Genomic DNA, 18,210 nt, shown 5'->3' with positions numbered 1-18,210 from the left:
AGATCCTTGCTGCCTCCGAGGAAAGCCCTCTTATCTTCACTTGCAGAGTTCAATTCTCATTTTCCTATCCTAAATCATGATTGGTCGCTTTATAAGACCTGAAATGAACGCCCCTATCCTGTTCAAGTTAACTGAATCAGGCTGCATCAGCTAGGATGCACTCTTCAGTTGCCTTTGAGAAATCTATTTTCACTCGGTGGTGGAAGAACTGTGAAAGAACTCTCATCATTCGCACAGCGCTGTCTCTGTACCTGCAATGGGTGTGGCCACCAGCCCTCAGGAGCTGCTGAAGAGGGGCCGACCACCCCTGGTCCAGGAGCTAGAAAGAACATGAGGGATGAACAAAGACTTGAGTCATGAGGACTCCCATACTGCTAGAAGCAAAGTGTTAGAAATAAGGGAATACTCTTTTGTGTGAAAATCCAACTACGTGCTATTTGAAAGAGTTATCTAAAACATAAGGACACAAGGATAGAAAAAGAAATATCAGGAAAATATTAACAAAATGAATGTGGCTTTATTAATATTAGAAAAAAATGAACTTGAATGCATTACTTAGGTTGAGGGTTACAAAGAGAACAATTCTAAAATTTGCATGCAGTTAGCATCTTTTAAAATGTATGACTAAATCTGGTATAGTGTAAATGGAAATTGATAAGTTCATTATCTTAACGGGAAATTTAAAACATCTATCTCTCAATAACTGGCAGATTTAAAAGAATAGAGATATAGAAGATTTGAACCACACAGTTAACTAGATTTACCTGATGGATATATATAGAACAGAACCAAAAGCACATTTTTAATCTCAGCATGGAACAATTTTGAAACTTGCCCACTTAACTATACCACAAAACAAACCCCAACAAATTTCAAAGAACTGGTAATGTACAAATGTCCTTCTCTAACAACAATGAATAATTAGAAATTAATAACAAAAAGTAAACAATAGAAAAAGATAAGAAAAACCTGATGTTGTAAATTGAGAAATGTGATTTTAAAAACGCATGATCATGAAGAAATCAGAATGGAAAATAGAAAAATATTAAGAATGGAACAATAATAAAAATGCTGAATTTTAAATGTGCGGAATGCAGCTTAAATGGCACTTTAAAATTCATAACCTTAAATGTTTACATTATTTTAAAAGGGTAAAAAGTAATTAGAAAGTTAATAAAAGAACAAAAGAATAAACCTTTAAAAGAGGAAGAAATAAACATAAGAGCAGAAATAGAGGAGAATAATAAATATAAATAATGGAGAAAGTTAACAAAGCCAAAAATTGGTTACCTAAAATGACTAATAAAATTGCTAAAGGTCTGACAAGACTAAGCAAGAAGTGAAAAAGGACAAACAAAACAATTTAGAACTGAAAATAGACCTTACTACAGATGTGACAAAATCTTAAGAGATAATAAGAGGATATTCCGAACTACTTTATGTCAACAGAGTTGAAAGCTTAGGTGAAGTAGACAAATTTCTAATTGGGAGAATTTATTAACTCATACTGGAAATAGAACACCAAAACAGTCCTATAAACATTAAAAAAATATTTAGTCAACAATTAAAAATCTTCGAATAAAATTCCAGGTCCAGAGACAAATACTGCCAATGTACTACTCTGGAGTCTCAGTGAGGAAGTAACACTCAGCAAAACTTTAGCAGACAATAGGATCTAGGAAAATTAGCCATCTGATTTCACTTATGAATATAGGTGAAAAATCTTAAAATGTTAGCAAGCAAAACAGCAAATAAAATAGGTCATGATCAAGTTGGATTTATCCCAGAAACAAACGATCGATTTATCATTAGACAATCAATGATTATGCTTCACTGCATTAACGGATTTGCGAATGCTGAGAAGGCAGTCTTAGTGTAACTAGACTCATAACAGTACCACATAGCCTCAAAAAGATATAGCCTGGGGAACAGAGGGTGACCGGACCCTGTCAGACTTTCTTCTTTGGGCATCTTTGCAGCAAGTTTGGGAGCAGTTCACACAGCCATCCCTGAGTTGTTTTCTTTGGCTTACCTCTAGGGCTGCCTCAGATGCCAGGAGACAAGATTCATGTCAGGTGAGTGCAAACACTCCAGTTTAAAGTCCTCAACTCCTCAGAAACCAGGATCTCTTTTAAGAATTCCATAGGCATAACTTCCAGACTCCTCATAGATGACACGCCTAGTTATAAGTGTTACACACTCAGAAAAGCCCAAAGCTATGGCTCCTCTATGAGCTATTTATAGTTTCTCCCAATCCAACACAATTTATCAATCAGGGGCCATTTTTTATTATAAGCCAGTTTGCCTAGCAATATAGGTGACATAATGTATTATCAGATTACTAGGTGAGTTAAACAAAGGTCAACTCTTAAGAGAATGAGGAAAGGTTTTGTTAAGCCCTGTTCATAATAAAGGAGAAAAATCATTTGATCTTAATAATGCAGAAAAGCATTGGTATAATTCAATATTTATTCATGGCAAAGTAAACCCTGAGCAAGCTATGAATAGAAGGAAACTTTCTTAAACTGACAGGAAAACCTGCAGTAAATCTTGTATTTAATGGTGAAATATTGAGAGTGTTTTCTTTAAGATTAGAGATAAGACAAGAATGCTTGATATTAACATTTCTATTAAAAATTGTCCTGCAGAGTCTGGTCAGTTTAGTAAGGCAAGAAAAAGAAATAAATGATATTAGAAAGAAATGAGACTATTATAACGCAAAGATGATATGATTATTCAAACACAAAACCCAAATTAACCTGCAAGTAAGTGATTAGAATTAATAATTTCATAAGTTTGTCCCTTAGATGGATATATATAAACCTTAGCCCCAGAACAAACTATTGAAACTTATTTTATCATTTTAAATCCTAACTTTTACTTTGTTTTTTTTTTTTGTCATTAGTTTCTTCCTCTTAAAAGCAAAGTCAACAACTAGGTTTTAAAAAGTTCAAATTTGATTAGCTATAAATCTGAAACATTATCTTTTGCTTGAAGGGTGTCCCTGTGGCATTTTGATACTAACATTAGGTTAAACAGTGAAATGCATCTTTTAAGTATAGAAACCTATTAAGAAAATAAGACTTCATACAGCTAATTAATTTATCCCACAAACAAAAAATTAATATTAACAGTAACACAATGCAATTAAGAGCTTCCGGGACAAGGAGGAGGCTTGGATTCTCCTGCGCAGTGTAGCCCTGAGAGAACTTTAGTTTCCTTATCTGCAAAACAATTAAGTTGAATTGGATCCTTTCTGTAGTATCTTACAGATCTTACATTGTTTCTAGGTCCTTGAATAACCAAATAGATCAGGACATAGAGAAAATTAACCAGTTTCTCCATTCTATATTTTTTGTTCCTTCATGACTGGTCTTACTTTTTGAGACTGACTCTTTTTCTATTTATGTTTCCTACCTCACTGCTCATCTTTTCCCTATGACTCTTACCTCATTGGTCTCTGTTTCTGTCCTTGGTCATAAATTAAAAGTCTTTAATAAACTAGTCATTTAGAAAAGCAGGGACTGGGCATCTTAAGTTCTGTTCTCTGACCAAGATGAACCTAAATGAGAAATTAATTTTAAAAAGCAAAGCTTTTGGATATATATTACCTCATAAAAACAATAAATTGAGTTTGGGATCTTCAGTCAGTCATCATAGAAGCTTGGACAAATTACTTACAATGTCAGTTTCTTACCTATAAAATGAGAAAGTTGAAGTGGATGAGCTAAGTTTTCTTCTAGTCCAATTTGAGGAAATAGATTCTAAAGCACACAATTGTTAGATGGGTATCTAACTGACTGGATGTCAGTCCTAGTATATTTACACAAATAGATAATGGCTAAATTTTCATTCAATAAACTTGTGCCATTTGGCATCAACACTACTTAAACTGAGGCTACAAAGGTGAATAAGAGAACTGGTTCCACCTAGTTTTATACTTTAAAACAATTGTTATAGGAAATGCAGTGAGCATGCTGTTTCCACTGAAATATAAAATGGAGAAAATAAATTTTAAAATATTTAAAATTTGAAATATTTGAAAATTACCTCAGAGAATTAATTCAATTTCTGGATAAGTTACTGAAGCAGCTAGTATATTTTCCTCCTCAAAATACTTTCAAATCGTATCTGATAATTTTTAACATCTTTCAATAAGAATAATTTTGTTTAAAATTGAAGGATATATTAAACAGCCTTTTAATGAAGGGAGAGAGCTATACAAAGACACCTTGAAAGTGAGAGAGAGAGAGAGAGAGAGAGAGAGAGAGAGAGAGAGAGAGAGAGAGAGAGAGAGAGAGAGAGAGAGAGAGAAAGAGATCTAGATTGCCGGTAGCAGAATGAAGAAAATGGAGTTTACCTGTTATTTATATGATTGGCTGAAGCAGTTCTTTTAAACATACATTCACTTCCTAGATAATCCTGCTGTTTGGACTCTCATATTACTGTAACTTCATCAAAAATCATGTCTCTTAAAGATGGTTCTTTTTAAAGCATGTAACTAGCACATGAAATTTTTCCCAATTCTGAGTTGCCTATTTTAACTATTTATTTCAAACTGGGGATAGTGGGAGCATGGAAAGAAAAAAACTGAAATTATCAATGAAGGGAAACGGTGTAATTGGCAATTCTTTTAAATATATCTTCAAAAATCACGTTTATTAATGGGGCAGTGATGTCAGAAAGCTAACAAATTAACTTAAAATTGAGAAATTCAGAGCAGCCACTATCCCTGGTACCATTAACAATTTTTTAGTGTAATTCTGAATTAGACCCAACTGGTTTACTGCCAGGGCCTATAACCTCAGCCTACTTGGTATTCTATAAATGTATTTTCTGAGGAAAACAAAATTTTCCATTTCAATACAAATCCAATAAAAATCCCAACAAAGTTTTTTTGGTAGAATTGATAGGGAGATTCCAATTTACTAATATGAAAAAGTCAAGAAGCTAGAATAGACAAATAATTTTGAAAAAATTTAAATTCTTCACCTGGTCATTTAATACTGTACTTCACCCCTCTATGTTGTGTTAATGATGTTACTAAATTGAATATTCAAGCAGTTTTCTTTTGGAGTGATAATAAATTACATGATTCTACCATTATTTTCTTATTTCTTTACTTTAGTATATTATAGGATTATGTATATTTGTCCAGTTTATTGAAGTATAATTTCCATAAACTAAAATATACCCTTTTTAAGTGTACAGTTTGATGAGTTGTGCAACCAATCTTCTCCTCCTACCAGATGCTGGTATCCAATGATCTGATTTTGGTTTCCATAGTTTGTCTTTTCTAGAATGTCAAATAAATGAATTCATATAGTATGTAACCTTTTGTGACAAGCTTCCTCACTTGACATAATACTTTTAAGATTCATCTATATTATTGCATATATCAGTAGTTTGTTTCTGTGTCAACTTGGTTAGGCTGAATTATGTTTCCTAGAATCCTCTTTGTTGTATGCTTCCAATTAGGGTGAGCCACAAGACATATTTTAGTGTGAAGTTTGGATAGCAGAAGTAAAGCAGCCGTCTAGCCTACAATATTCTACCTTTCCTTGGATCCTCTTTCAACCCCTCTGATTCCTGGGATGAGTGTATGTGGGCTAAGAGCAATTTTTCAGACAGGATACCCACATCATCAATCAAGGCTGAAAAGTGACATGGGAATGTCAGTTCTTCCTCATGGGTTCCAGCTTGTCTGTGTTTCTTGCATGTCATACCTATCTTCCCCTCCCAACTGCCTACTCTGTGAACTCCAAGCTCCAGCACTAGATGCAAAAACAACAGCCTCATCAAGATTGCTTAACCAATTCCAATTGTGTGACATCAAATCCCTGTAAACAAATCACTATACAAACATACACGTTGCCTGCAAATATCTTAATTGTTCTGCTTCTCTGATTGAACTCTGATAAAATTTCCTTTGTATTACTGAATAGATTTCCATTCAACAGATGTACAGTTTGTTTATCCATTTGCTAGCTGATGGACATTTTCATTGTTCTCAGTTTGAGATAATAAATAAAGCTTCTATAATCATTCACACACAGTTCTTTGTGAGGACATATTATTTAAAATAATGGTATTTATAAATATTAGAAGAAATATCTTAAAAGTTAAATGTCATTGCCACTGGAAGAAGAAAGGGACACAAAGGGGTCTGATATTAATGTTTGCATTTTAGGCCTTTCTTAGCATTATTTTTTAAAAAACTACTCAGTTTTGTATACTTTAAAAGAGTGAATTTTATGATGTGAGTTATATCTCAAAAAAGTATAAAAATATACAATAATATAGTGGACAGACTGTCAATTTAGAATCTAATGTCAAGTTTTATTCACATTTTTTCTTACAATATGCTATCATTCAAAATATACCTCATAGGTAATTCATGCATACAGTAGGCACTCAATAAATATTTTGATTTAATAATTATATATTTTTTAGAATGACTAAAAATCCTGATGTAAAATCCCAGCTGGGAAGTACATAATCCCATTGTAGACAAAATATATAACTTTACGATAAACGTTTTTATAAGAATTAGCCCCAAAGAGGGAACTTAAAAAGTATAATGGAAATTAAAAAGTAAAATGCAAGATGAAACACAATACTAATATATTCAAACAATGATCCCTGGGTCAGTGGTGCTTACAGACCAAGGGCTACCTGCACCCTGTGGCCTTAAGACCATCCGACATTCAGTTAAGAAGATAATTACATATTTAATAATCTCTTAACTGGAAATGCTGCAAGAATATATAAGCAATGGCTTGTTAAAAAATTTAAACTACATCTCTTGCTTGAACACAGGAAAAAAATTTTAATACACATTTTATTCTCCAATTTTTTAAAAAATGAACACTTTTCACCTTAAGCAGCAAGAGTGATCCATAAATAAGCGTGGAGTCACATTTACAGAAGCTATGTTAAATTCTGTGAAAAATAATTGGGAGACAAACTCAAGAACCTTAGTCCAAATATAAAACAAATCCTTGCATTAAAGAGTTTTTCAATGTTTACAAAAACAAAACAGGCTGTGACCACACATGATCAAGAAGCATTTTCTAAATCCTTATTTTGGGTTAGCTTTATAAGTTTGAACATTCGTTCCAACTTGAAAAAGAACTATAGCACTATTATGGCATGAAAAAAATAAAAGCCACCAAATGCCTAACCTGTGCAAACCTATAAACATAAATAATCTATAGCTACAAAATGAAGAATCTACTAACTATATATATTTTTTAAATTGTATAATTCTATAAAAATTTAAATACATGGACTATATCAATAGTTGGAAATGTATATATAAAATATTAAGTGAAAAAAGCAAAATTAAAAGTATAGTGATTACAACCATGTAAAAGTAAATATAGTACAATAACAAAACTGAAATAAATTTAAATTTATAGAGACATGAATAGATTCAAATATTCATTAAGGTTGTTTATTAGGATTATAACAAAAAAAAAGACTATTATTTTAAATAAAACTATACTCTTAAATGATAAATACTGAATTATATGTGAAGTCCTGACACAGAGATTTTAAAAACCATGAATTCTATTATTTCAAGTTATCCTATGGATGAAGAGCAGCTGTATTTACTGATTTTCATTTATAGAGCTCTCTAGCAATGTGTACATTTATAACTGACCTTCTTGAACACAAAAAGAAAAAATTTTAGAGCACTGTTCAAGTAAGAAAACCAAGTAGCATGCTTACAAAATCTACCTCCTTAATCTGTTTTGTTCCTGGAAAAAACCATTAACAGAAGGTTTTAAAAAAACTAATTCTATATACATATTTTATATAACATATATTTCTGCTATAAATATTTTAAAGAAGAATGGCTTTTATCTAATTTTTTATTTCAATATATATCTTATTGATTTAATTGCAAGTTATGCAAACATAGCCTTTATTATTAAAAATTACTCTCTACATGATTTAGAAAGTGATTAATTTCTTGGATAAAACATAGCATATTTAGAAGTTCGAAAGCCAAGTAAATCCCTTATTTCATTTCGGAATTTTGACAGATCTTGGCGCAATTCATTTAAATTTTCCACAGTTGCCTGATCTGTACTTTGCATCTTCTGTCTCATGGAAGTCAAGTAACGATGCACTAAGCAGCACATCACTTTTTGGTAGTTTTCATCTCTCTTTTGTTTCAAATTTCTCCATTCCTTCAAAACAAGCAATAATGATACAATGTGCATAAATGATTTTTAAAAAATATTTGCAGACACAGACACATATAGCTGGCATATTTTTTTAATCTACTCACCTGTATGCTTATTTTGATTTAAAAGTAGTCTTAGGAAGGCTCAGTTTATAGGAGGGATTAGCAAGCTATGCCCCACAGGCCAAATATGGCTCACTTCCCATTTTTTTTATGGCCTGTGAGCTAAGAACGGTTTTTCCTGATGAACATTTAAATTAATTTGATAATATGGAATAATAATTTTGAACCCCAATTAAACAAAATATTATTTCCGCTACCAAAAAATGAAAGTACATTCTTTTCATTAACAGACCTGTATTACAAAAAATTACCACGCATGAAACTTACTGGATTTCATTAACCAATATCATCATAATAAAAAAAAATTTTAATTATTACTCAACGGTTACCCTTTTAATTTCATCAATAAAAATTTAGTGGGAATTTATGTTCTTTCTTGTTATATTACTACTCACATAAACCTTTGATTTTATCTTGGCGTGCAAAGTCTAAGTTATTTACCATCTGGACCTTTACAGAAAAAGTTTGCCAGCCTCTGGTTTATAGCAACATGTATTGAATTAATCATGTATTAAATAACTTTCAGAAGAACCAGAAAAATAAGAGCTGACTCTCATTCTCAATAAATATTTATTGAATCCTTACTTTATGTTATATCTATGCCATGCATCAGGGATATAGGAGTGAAAAAAATCAGTCTCAGGCCTTAAGAAGATTGCATATTTATGCCTTAGGAAACATCTGAGATTAGGAATTGTTAAAACTTCCATGTTGCAATTCTAATCTCTCACCTTTAAACTGTTTTGCCGTTTAACCTTGCCTTTCGATGTATGAGAGCAAATCCATTTACTGAGACTGCTAATCATGTAGCAGATTGTTTTTGGTGAAGGAATGATGTTAAAAGGTGGGGGTAATGTACATTTGTCATCAAAGTAGCTAAGCCACAACTTTGCTCGAGCAAACTTCCATTCTTTGTCTTCATGATTCTATAAGAGGCAAATGAAAAAGCAGTATAGGATATGAACACACACACACACACACACTCACACACACACACACACACACACACACACGTACAAACGTACACACGTAGGGGAATGGAGGCGAAAAAGAGAAAGATTGTTTCAAACTGTCAAATGTTTCCATACCTTGTAGGTAAAAATTTGGTTTAATTTGCAGTTAATAAACATTACTTATATTTAAAAAATCTAATTTTTAAATGATACTAATTCTTAATTCTTACAGTCTTTGGTTGCCTTATCTGCATACATTTGGTAAGCTCTGAAGAGATTATACAGTTTTGAGAAGAGCGAACACTTACTGCTATCAACTGAAAGCTTTTGTGAAGCATTGCCACCAGTAGCTTGGTAAGCACAATCACAACCACCACGTTGTATGTCCCAACAATAACAGCTCCAACAAAGGACTGCAATTCTTCTCCGTAGCTAAATCTTGTGACAAAGATTGCCACATGTGCTAAGGAGAAAATATACCAGAACAAAGCAAAGCAAGTGCCAATGAACCTGTAAAGACAATTACATTTCTGTTTAAGAGAAAATTAAATTAATTAGGAAAAATGAAGAATTTATTTATATCAACATTACCTAAAGAAAATATTGATAATCCAAGAATAATACTATAATAATAATAATATAAGTGAAATTGAACCCAACTGTACAGATATGCCTTACTTTAAACAAGGAAATAGACTCAAAAAGAAAATAAATTATTCCTGTTAAATCTCTTATTGACTTTCCGTTCTCAACACATTGGCATCTATGATCCTGTTAAAGTCGAATTAGATTTTGTCACTTCTATGTTCAAAAATTTCAAATGGATATCTCAATAGTCCAAAGTCCTTAAAAAGGCCAACAAGGTCCTACATGATCCCCATTACCTTTCTGACTTCATCTTACCATTCTCCCTTGAATGCACTACATTCTAATCACACCTGCCTCCTGGCTTTTCCTTGAATATGTCAGCCATACTATACTCTCATTGCAGGGCATTTGCCTTTGCCATTCCCTCTATCTGCCAAAGATCTTCCTCTAAATATCTTCTTCATTGCTTGATCCTTCATTAGCTTTATAATCTTTACTTTAATGTCAACTCTTGTGGGACTACCCCTAACCTCCTATCTAAAACTGTACCCTCTAACACATATATTTCCCCTGGCCCAAGCTTTGTCTCTTTAGCCCTTATCACTGTGTAATAGCCTATGTATTTCATTTCTCTTTTTATTGCCTGTATCACCTCACAAGAATATAAATTCCATGATGTAGTTTTGTTCACTCATACTTCATTCACTCAGCACTTAGAAAAGTGTCTGGTATACAGAAGGTGTTAGATATATATATTTATTATTCATTTAACCTTAATCCTTAAATAAGATGACATGAAAGTAACTGAAGACTAGTTGGTATACAATAAGAACACAATGAATGTGCAATTCCACACCCCTTCTCCATTATTTTATTTAAGAATGAGGGGAGGTATTTTGTCTGCCTCACCACTGGTTGTTCAATTCCTTACTGAACATAATTGCATTATGTATTATAACAATAAATTGGAGAAAAAAATTGTTCATTAAGCTCTAATAATTCTCACTTCTAATAAACTAACAAGTGTTGAAAATGTAAAAGTGTTTTGGTTACAACAATGACTGAGAGTTGCTACTGATATTTAATACTTGAGGAACTGAGATGTTGAAATCTTGCAATACATAGAGCTGACAAAGAACTGTCCTGCTCAAAATGCTACAGGTGCACAAAATGCCAAGAGTTCCTCTGTGAAGATATACTGCAGCAGGGGAGACAATGAAATAACTTGGGCCTGCTAATTATATAAGACTCTATGTGTAAAAATAACTATCAAATGATTCATGAAAAATAAGAAATTCTTGTTAGAAAATTTCTTTAAAAAGTTTTTAAGTCCTATTTCTGTAAGTACTAATGCATACATAACACAATAGAGAGAAATATATTTACTAAAAATTATAAAAGACACTCACGAATGAAAAGTATCATTGCTTTGCTGTTCACAGAAGATGCCTACACAGTCTTTCTGTTCTTTTGGGGTATAGCCTTTATCATACAATTGTGTCAATCCAATTGTGAAAGAAAACAAAACAAGAAGGAACATCCCAAGAAATTTTCCAAAATCTTGTAGCATCTGTCCCATAGAAATCTGTGGAATATATTACATAGGTGCTCATTAAAATTATCAGGAAAATAACATATTAAATATTACATTACCAAGCAATGAAAGGAAGACAAACACATCAGCCACAGTCTACTCCTTATCTATGGGAGGTACAGCCAGGGGTTGGAAGGCAGACTTTCTCATTTGGAATCTTCTTTACTATATCCATTTATTATTTTGAAGGTACAAAACATGGTGTTTAGAAATAATCCTTTCTCAAATTTAACCAGGTCAAATTTATATAATTAATTAAACCCACCTTCAAATAAAATTCCTAATTGCCTCAAGACTACCAAAATAACATGAGCCACTCACCAGTGATACAAAACGGGAACAGCAGGCAAGTGGTCCAGCCCTTCTAGCTCCCTACAGCAGGCCAGCTCATTAAGTATGAGGTATTCTAAAATTTCTTAGGCACACTACAAGCTAGTCACCTGGACTCTGCAGTAGTGAGAGGTCCAATATGTATGATTTGCACATGTGATAAGGCCATGTGGTACTTTTCAAAATCTTATGCTTACCTCACTTGGCCTCCTTGCAAAAATTCTAAGAAAAGAAATCAGGGAGGTTTGGAATTGGAAAGCTAAAAATGTGTGGGTCACTTATGCAGTTCGTGAGTGCTTAGAATAAAGTAAAACCATAGTAGTAAACGATGTAATAAGTTATGACAGTAAGACCATAGTAACTATTTTAAATAACTACAGAAAAGGTTGTCTTCGAGGAAAATTGAAATGCTGTAAGCTTATAGATAAATAGGCTTTTCCAAGAATGACCATGTATGACATTATAACTTAAAAATTTAGTCCAAAAGTAAAAGCGCTAATTTAACAATACTGTTTTAAAGAGTAATAGTAATTCGATTTTAGTATCAAGATGAGCAATATTTAATAAAACCACAGACTTAGTGACTTCTGAAGCATGGCAGTGTGAGAGGTCCCCCTTTGAAGTTACAAGTTGAACAGCTATAATTCAACAAAGGATTCCCTCAACACACAAACACATCTGAGAGATCCACATGAAAACATCTGACGAAGGGAGAATCTGAGTGAATGGGGAGAAGGGAAGGAAGAAGAGCAGAAACAGGTGCCATGCATGGGTGGGTGCTCGGGATGCAGCCCAGAGCTCACTGCAGGACTCAAAGAAGGGGGAGGAATTAGGCTAAAAGTGTGCTCTCTGTAGCCCCAAGCATCCCTGCCTGAGTGATCAGTATAGAATACGGCTGAAACCAGTGATGGGGAGACGCTGAATATAGACGTGTGACGGCTGCGTTCTAGCAGCTGCCATTGCTCAGCAGAAAACAAAGCTACAGAGCTTGGTCATCTCTCTGCACCTTCCCAGAACTAGCAGTGGGCCCCAGAAGAAACTATAGCAGTGACTGTCAGGTTAAAAACCAGAAAATCTACAGCCCTGAGAAGTGAAGAGACAGCTCCTGAGAGGCAGATACACACTGTGGATAGTCCCAGTGACAGGGGTGAGATGCAGAGGAGAGCAGCTGAGGTCTGACGGCAGCCATTACTGGGAGAATAACAAAGCCACAAACACACCAGAGGCCTCTTCCAGCCCATCCCACCCCCACCCATCAAGGCTGATCCAAGAGGGGGCACCTGGGACACCTCAGGTAGTGCAACACTGTATTTGGCTGCTGGGGCAGGGCTGAAATTTCACGGATCACCCGAGCAGTGTCCTGAGACCTGGTTGACCTGATCACAGAAGAGAGGCCCACTTTCCCAGGAAATAAAAAACATTTTACACCTTCTGCCAGAGATCAGAAGCCTGAGTAGTGCTAGAGAAAATGAAACGTGTGCGCTTCAGCGCCACCTACTGGAAGAAAAGAAGAAAAACCTCTGCTAATCTACCTGTTAAAGTGGTATCACTCTTAATAAAAAAAAAAAAAAATTAAAAAAATATGAGTTCATTCCCATAAATGTCTAGGTAGAGAAATAATCCACCAAATACCATGAACAACCAAGGTAACAATGCAGCTCAGAAAGAAAACGAAATGGCTCCATAAAATAAACTTAAAGACATGGAAATACGTGATTTAAATGACAGAATTCAAGATTGCAGTTCTGAAAAAACTCAAAGAGATGCAAGAAAAATCAGGCAGCTTAATAAAATCAGAAATGAAATCAATGAACAAAAAGATTACTTTTCATAAGAGACTGAAACTTTAAAAAAGAACCAAATAGAAATTCTGGAGCTGAAGAACTCAATACAAGATGAATGAACTAGCAAACTTAGGAAATATAGCTGCCCAGATGGAGAAAAAAATTAGTGATAGCAAAGATAGGAATCTTGAAATGAAGCAGATGGAAGAACAGACTTGAGAGTAAAAACAAAAACAAAAAATAAACAAACAAAAAGGAACTCTACAAGAACTATCTGATTCCATTGGAAAGAGCAACATAAGAATAATGGTATACAAGAAGGAGAAGAGAGGGAGAAGGGACCAGACAGCCTAGTCACACAAATAGTTGATGAGAACTTCCCAAACCTATGGAAAGAACTAGATCCTCGAATCTAAGAAGCAAACAAAACACCTATCTCAATCCCAAAAGGCCTCTCCAGGGCACATTACATTAAAAATGCCAAAAATTAAGGATAAAGAAAAAATTCTCTTGGTTGCCAGTATCCTAGAAAGGAAATACCATTAAATTATTATTGGATTTTTCAGCAGAAACTCTACAAGCTAGGAGGGAGTGAAATCAAATATTTGAACTATTGAAAGACAGAAATTACCAGGCAAGAATAGTATATCTAGCAAAGTTCTTTAGATATGAAGGAGAAGAAAAGACATTTTCAGACATACAAAAGCTGAGAGAATTTTCCACCACAAGGCCGGCATTACAGGAAATACCGAAGGGGGTCATTCTACTAGAAATAAAAAGCCAAAAAAGTTACCTAACCTAACTATGAGTAAGATGACTAACAGGAAGACAGAAACAGTGAAGTGCCACCCTTATTAAGAACAGAATACTATAAGCTTAAATATTACATGATGGGTAAAGGTAAAAAAAAAAAACACTTTAAAAGGGAAGAAGACAACAATTACTGCAACCTAGAAATGAACTCATAGCATAAACAGGGATAATCTGAGATAACAAAAACAGAAAAGGAGAGTAAAGGTCTGAATATGCTAAGGGGAATAAGATAAGACACATGCAGAAGAAAAGGATGACTGTATATGTGTTTAACTTCCCTTTACATAAACTTAATGGTAACTACACATAAAAAATCCAGAACTGAGACACATAGCATAAAACTGAATGAACAAAGGAAAAAAATCATACGATACCACCAAATTAAATGAACAAACAGAAACATAAGGGCAAAGAAACAATGGAGAGATTGAGCTATAAGAAAACAAAAGATAAAATGGTTATAGAAAATCAAAACATATCAATAATCACCCTAAATGTAAATTGACTTAACTCCTCCTCTCAAAAAGGCACAGAATAGCATATTGGATCAAAAAACAAAACCCAACAATATGTTGCCTTCAAGAGACACAACTCAGCTGCAAGGACAAATACAGACTCAAAGTGAGGATGGAAAATAATACTTGAGGCAAATGGCATCTAGAGAAAAGCAGGTGTAGCTGTATTTATATCTGATGAAACCAACTTCAAGATAAAAAGAATAACAAGAGATAAAGATGAACATTTCATAATGATAAAAGGGGACAATCCATCAAGAAGACATAATACTTAATAGATATATGCTCCTAATTAGGGAGCACCACAATATATAAAGCAACTACTAATAGAACTAAAGGCAGAATCTGACAAAATACAATTATAGTAGGAAATCTAAATATCCCATGGACAGCTATGGATAGATGATCCAAACATAAAATCAAGGAAATATTGGCCTTAAATGACACATTAGACCAGATGGACATAACTGACATTGACAGAGCCTTTCATCTTAAAACACCAGAACAGAGACACATAACATAAATAAAGAGGAAACAGGAAAAAATGTTTTCTAGTGCACACGGAACATTCTCAAGGACAGACCATATGTTGGGACACAAAACTAGCTTCAACAAATTTAAGAAGATTGAAATCATATAAAGTACATTCTCTGATCACAATGTTTTGAAATTGGAGATCAACTGCAAAAAAAAAAAAAAAAAAAAAGCAGGGAAAACCACAAATACGTGGAGATTAAACAACATGCTACTAAAGAATGACTAAGTCAAAGAGGAAATAAAAGGAGAGATCAAAATATACATAGAAACAAATGAGAATGAAAATGCAACATATCCAAACTTTTGGGATACAGCAAAAGTGGTAACAAGAGAAAAGCCTATATCATTATGGGCCTATCTCAAGAAACAAGAAAAATCCCAAATAAACGAGCTAACATTACATCTTAAAGAACTAAGAAAAAAAGAACAAATGAAGCTCAAAGTCAGCAGAAGGAAGGAAATAATAAAAATTAGAACAGAATTAAATGAAATAGAGAATAACATCAACAACAATAGAAAAAAAATTAATGCAACAAAGAGCTGGTTTTTTGGAAAGATTAATAAAGTTGACAAACTCCTGGCTAGACTCATTAAGGAAAAAGAGAGAAAAGAAACAAAATTAGAAATGAAAGAGAAGTTATGGAAGACACTATACAAATACAAATATATAGGAACATACAAGAATACTATGAAGACTATATGCCACCAAATTTAATTGGATCAAATGGACAAGTTCTTAGAAATATACAACCTTCCTATACTGAATCACAAAAAACTGGAAAATTAAATAGACCAATCAACAGTAAAGAAATTGAAACAATCATCAAAAACCTCCCCAAAAGTAAAAAGTCTAGGACCAAATGGCTTCACTAAAGAATTCTACCAAACATTCAAAGATGATTTAATACCTGTCCTTCTCAAACTCTTAAAATAAATTGAAGAAGAGGCAATACTTCCTGACTCATTTTTTATATCCACACTATGTCTTCTTTTTAGTTTTAAAATTGTTATTTAATTTTTTATTTTTAATTAAATTTATTGAGGTGATATTGGATAATAAAATTATACAGGTTTCAAGTGTACAATTCAAAAATATGTCATAGCTCATTTTAAGAGGCCAAAATCTAGTAAGAATAACACAGAAAAAAATATAGATCAATGTCTCTGATGAATACAAATGCAAAAGTCCTAAACGAAATACTAGCAAATCAAATACTAGTATCAAAACTATAGATACTAAACTACTGTACTGTTAGATGTTAAAAAGATTATACATCATGATCGAGTGGGGTTCGCCTCAGGGGCACAAGGATAATTCAACATATGCAAATCGATCAATGTGATACACCACATTAACAAAATAAAGAAAAAAATTCATATAATCATATCAATAGATGGAGAAAAGCATTTGACAAGATACAGTATTCATTCAGGATTAAAACACTTAATAAAATGAGGATAGAAGGCAAGTACCTCAACATAATAAAGGCCATATAAGAGAAATCCTCAGCTAATATGATACTTAATGGTGAAAAACTGAAAGCTTTTCCTCTAAAATCACTAATTAGACATATTCAACATGGTATTGAAAGTTCTTACTAGAGCAATCAGGCAAGAGAAAGAAATAAAAGGCATCCAAATTGGGAATAAAGAAGTCAAACTGTCACTTTTTACAGACATCATGATTCTTTATATAGAAAACCCTAAAGACTTCACTGAACGACTATTAAAAACAATAACCCCCCAAAAATGGTATAGATGATAGAGATTTTGTTCATTCCCCATGCAACCACATCAAAGTTGGGATGGAAACATGGAGCAAAGACCAAGCAGCGTTGCCTGGGGTCTAGATGAAGACAAGCACTACAACTAGGGAGAGAAATAAAATATTACCCTGCAATGGTAGAAGGTAGGAGGGGCCGAAGATAGGAGGCTGGGCTGCCAGTCCTAAGCAGCTGAGTGGGACAGAGGCTGCAGGAGAGGCAGATGCCTCTTAAAGGGGCCACGTCTCCAAGAGAACTCTCACTGTGAAGGGCCTGCTCGCTCTGAGCACCAGTGCCAGGTCGGCTGCACGAGGGGCACCAGGGACTTACAGGTGGACTGAATTGTCAAAGTGAGGGTGGGAGGCGAGGCTTTCTCCCAGGCAGAAGTGCCGGCAGTATCCATTATTCTTCTGTTGAGCGCTCCACACTCCCAGTGTGTGGGTCACACTGCCATAGCAGAAACATCAGCAAACTGGATAACAAAGGTCGTTCCACCCAGATAATTCCCTGAAACTCCGCCTCCTCCAACTCACAGTCCCACCCAAGCCATATGTAGGTGTTCCTCAGTGAGTCCAGTGCTCCTTGCTGAGCAGCGTCAAGATTCACACTTGTGGTGGTTGGCCTCAGTTTCTGGTGTGGTTTCTTGAGGCAACTATAAGCACAGCATCTGTGGATTGCTTGCTGAATCTTAACAGGTGGCCTTGGAGGGGCACAGGCTGGGGCTGAACTTGGTCTGCAGCTGAACCCCTCTCAGGATTGTGCTATTGAATACCTACTACACGAAGCCACACTAATAAGACCTGGAGACTCAGGGGCTTTGCTTAGTACATAGATACAGACACAGAAAGGCAGCCAAAATGAGAAGACAAAGAAGAATCTATATGACAAATAGAATAGAGATCCTGGAATAATGGAGTCAAGCAATCTAACAGATGCAGAGTTCAAAACACTGGTAAAAAAAAGCTCAATTAACTTAGGGGAAGTGTAGATGAACTCAGTAAGAACTTTAACAAAGA

At 34.1% G+C, this 18,210-nt stretch overlaps 1 protein-coding gene across 7 annotated transcripts in view; it reads right to left on the bottom strand.

Annotated features, from left to right (window-relative positions):
• Nucleotides 1-6,314: 6,314 nt before the first annotated feature.
• Nucleotides 6,315-18,210, bottom strand: part of TRPC1 (transient receptor potential cation channel subfamily C member 1) — an 84,600-nt gene continuing 72,704 nt past the window's right edge. For 5 of the 7 annotated variants that reach the window (XM_016126506.2, XM_036219719.1, XM_036219722.1 and 2 more), the window contains 4 exons: nt 11,268-11,443; nt 9,579-9,780; nt 9,049-9,243; nt 6,315-8,198 (listed from right to left, as the gene is read on the bottom strand). In XM_016126506.2, the coding sequence (XP_015981992.1) occupies nt 7,971-8,198; nt 9,049-9,243; nt 9,579-9,780; nt 11,268-11,443 (801 nt within the window). In that variant the 3' untranslated portion in view covers nt 6,315-7,970. The remainder of the gene's footprint in view (nt 8,199-9,048; nt 9,244-9,578; nt 9,781-11,267; nt 11,444-18,210) is intronic. The other 2 variants (XM_036219718.1, XM_036219721.1) reach the window with 2 other exon arrangements.

The sequence above is a fragment of the Rousettus aegyptiacus genome, unplaced genomic scaffold, assembly GCF_014176215.1.
Source record: "Rousettus aegyptiacus isolate mRouAeg1 unplaced genomic scaffold, mRouAeg1.p scaffold_m13_p_4, whole genome shotgun sequence".
In the NCBI taxonomy this organism is placed as follows: Eukaryota; Metazoa; Chordata; class Mammalia; order Chiroptera; family Pteropodidae; genus Rousettus; species Rousettus aegyptiacus.
This window is presented reverse-complemented; position numbering and strand designations above follow the sequence as displayed.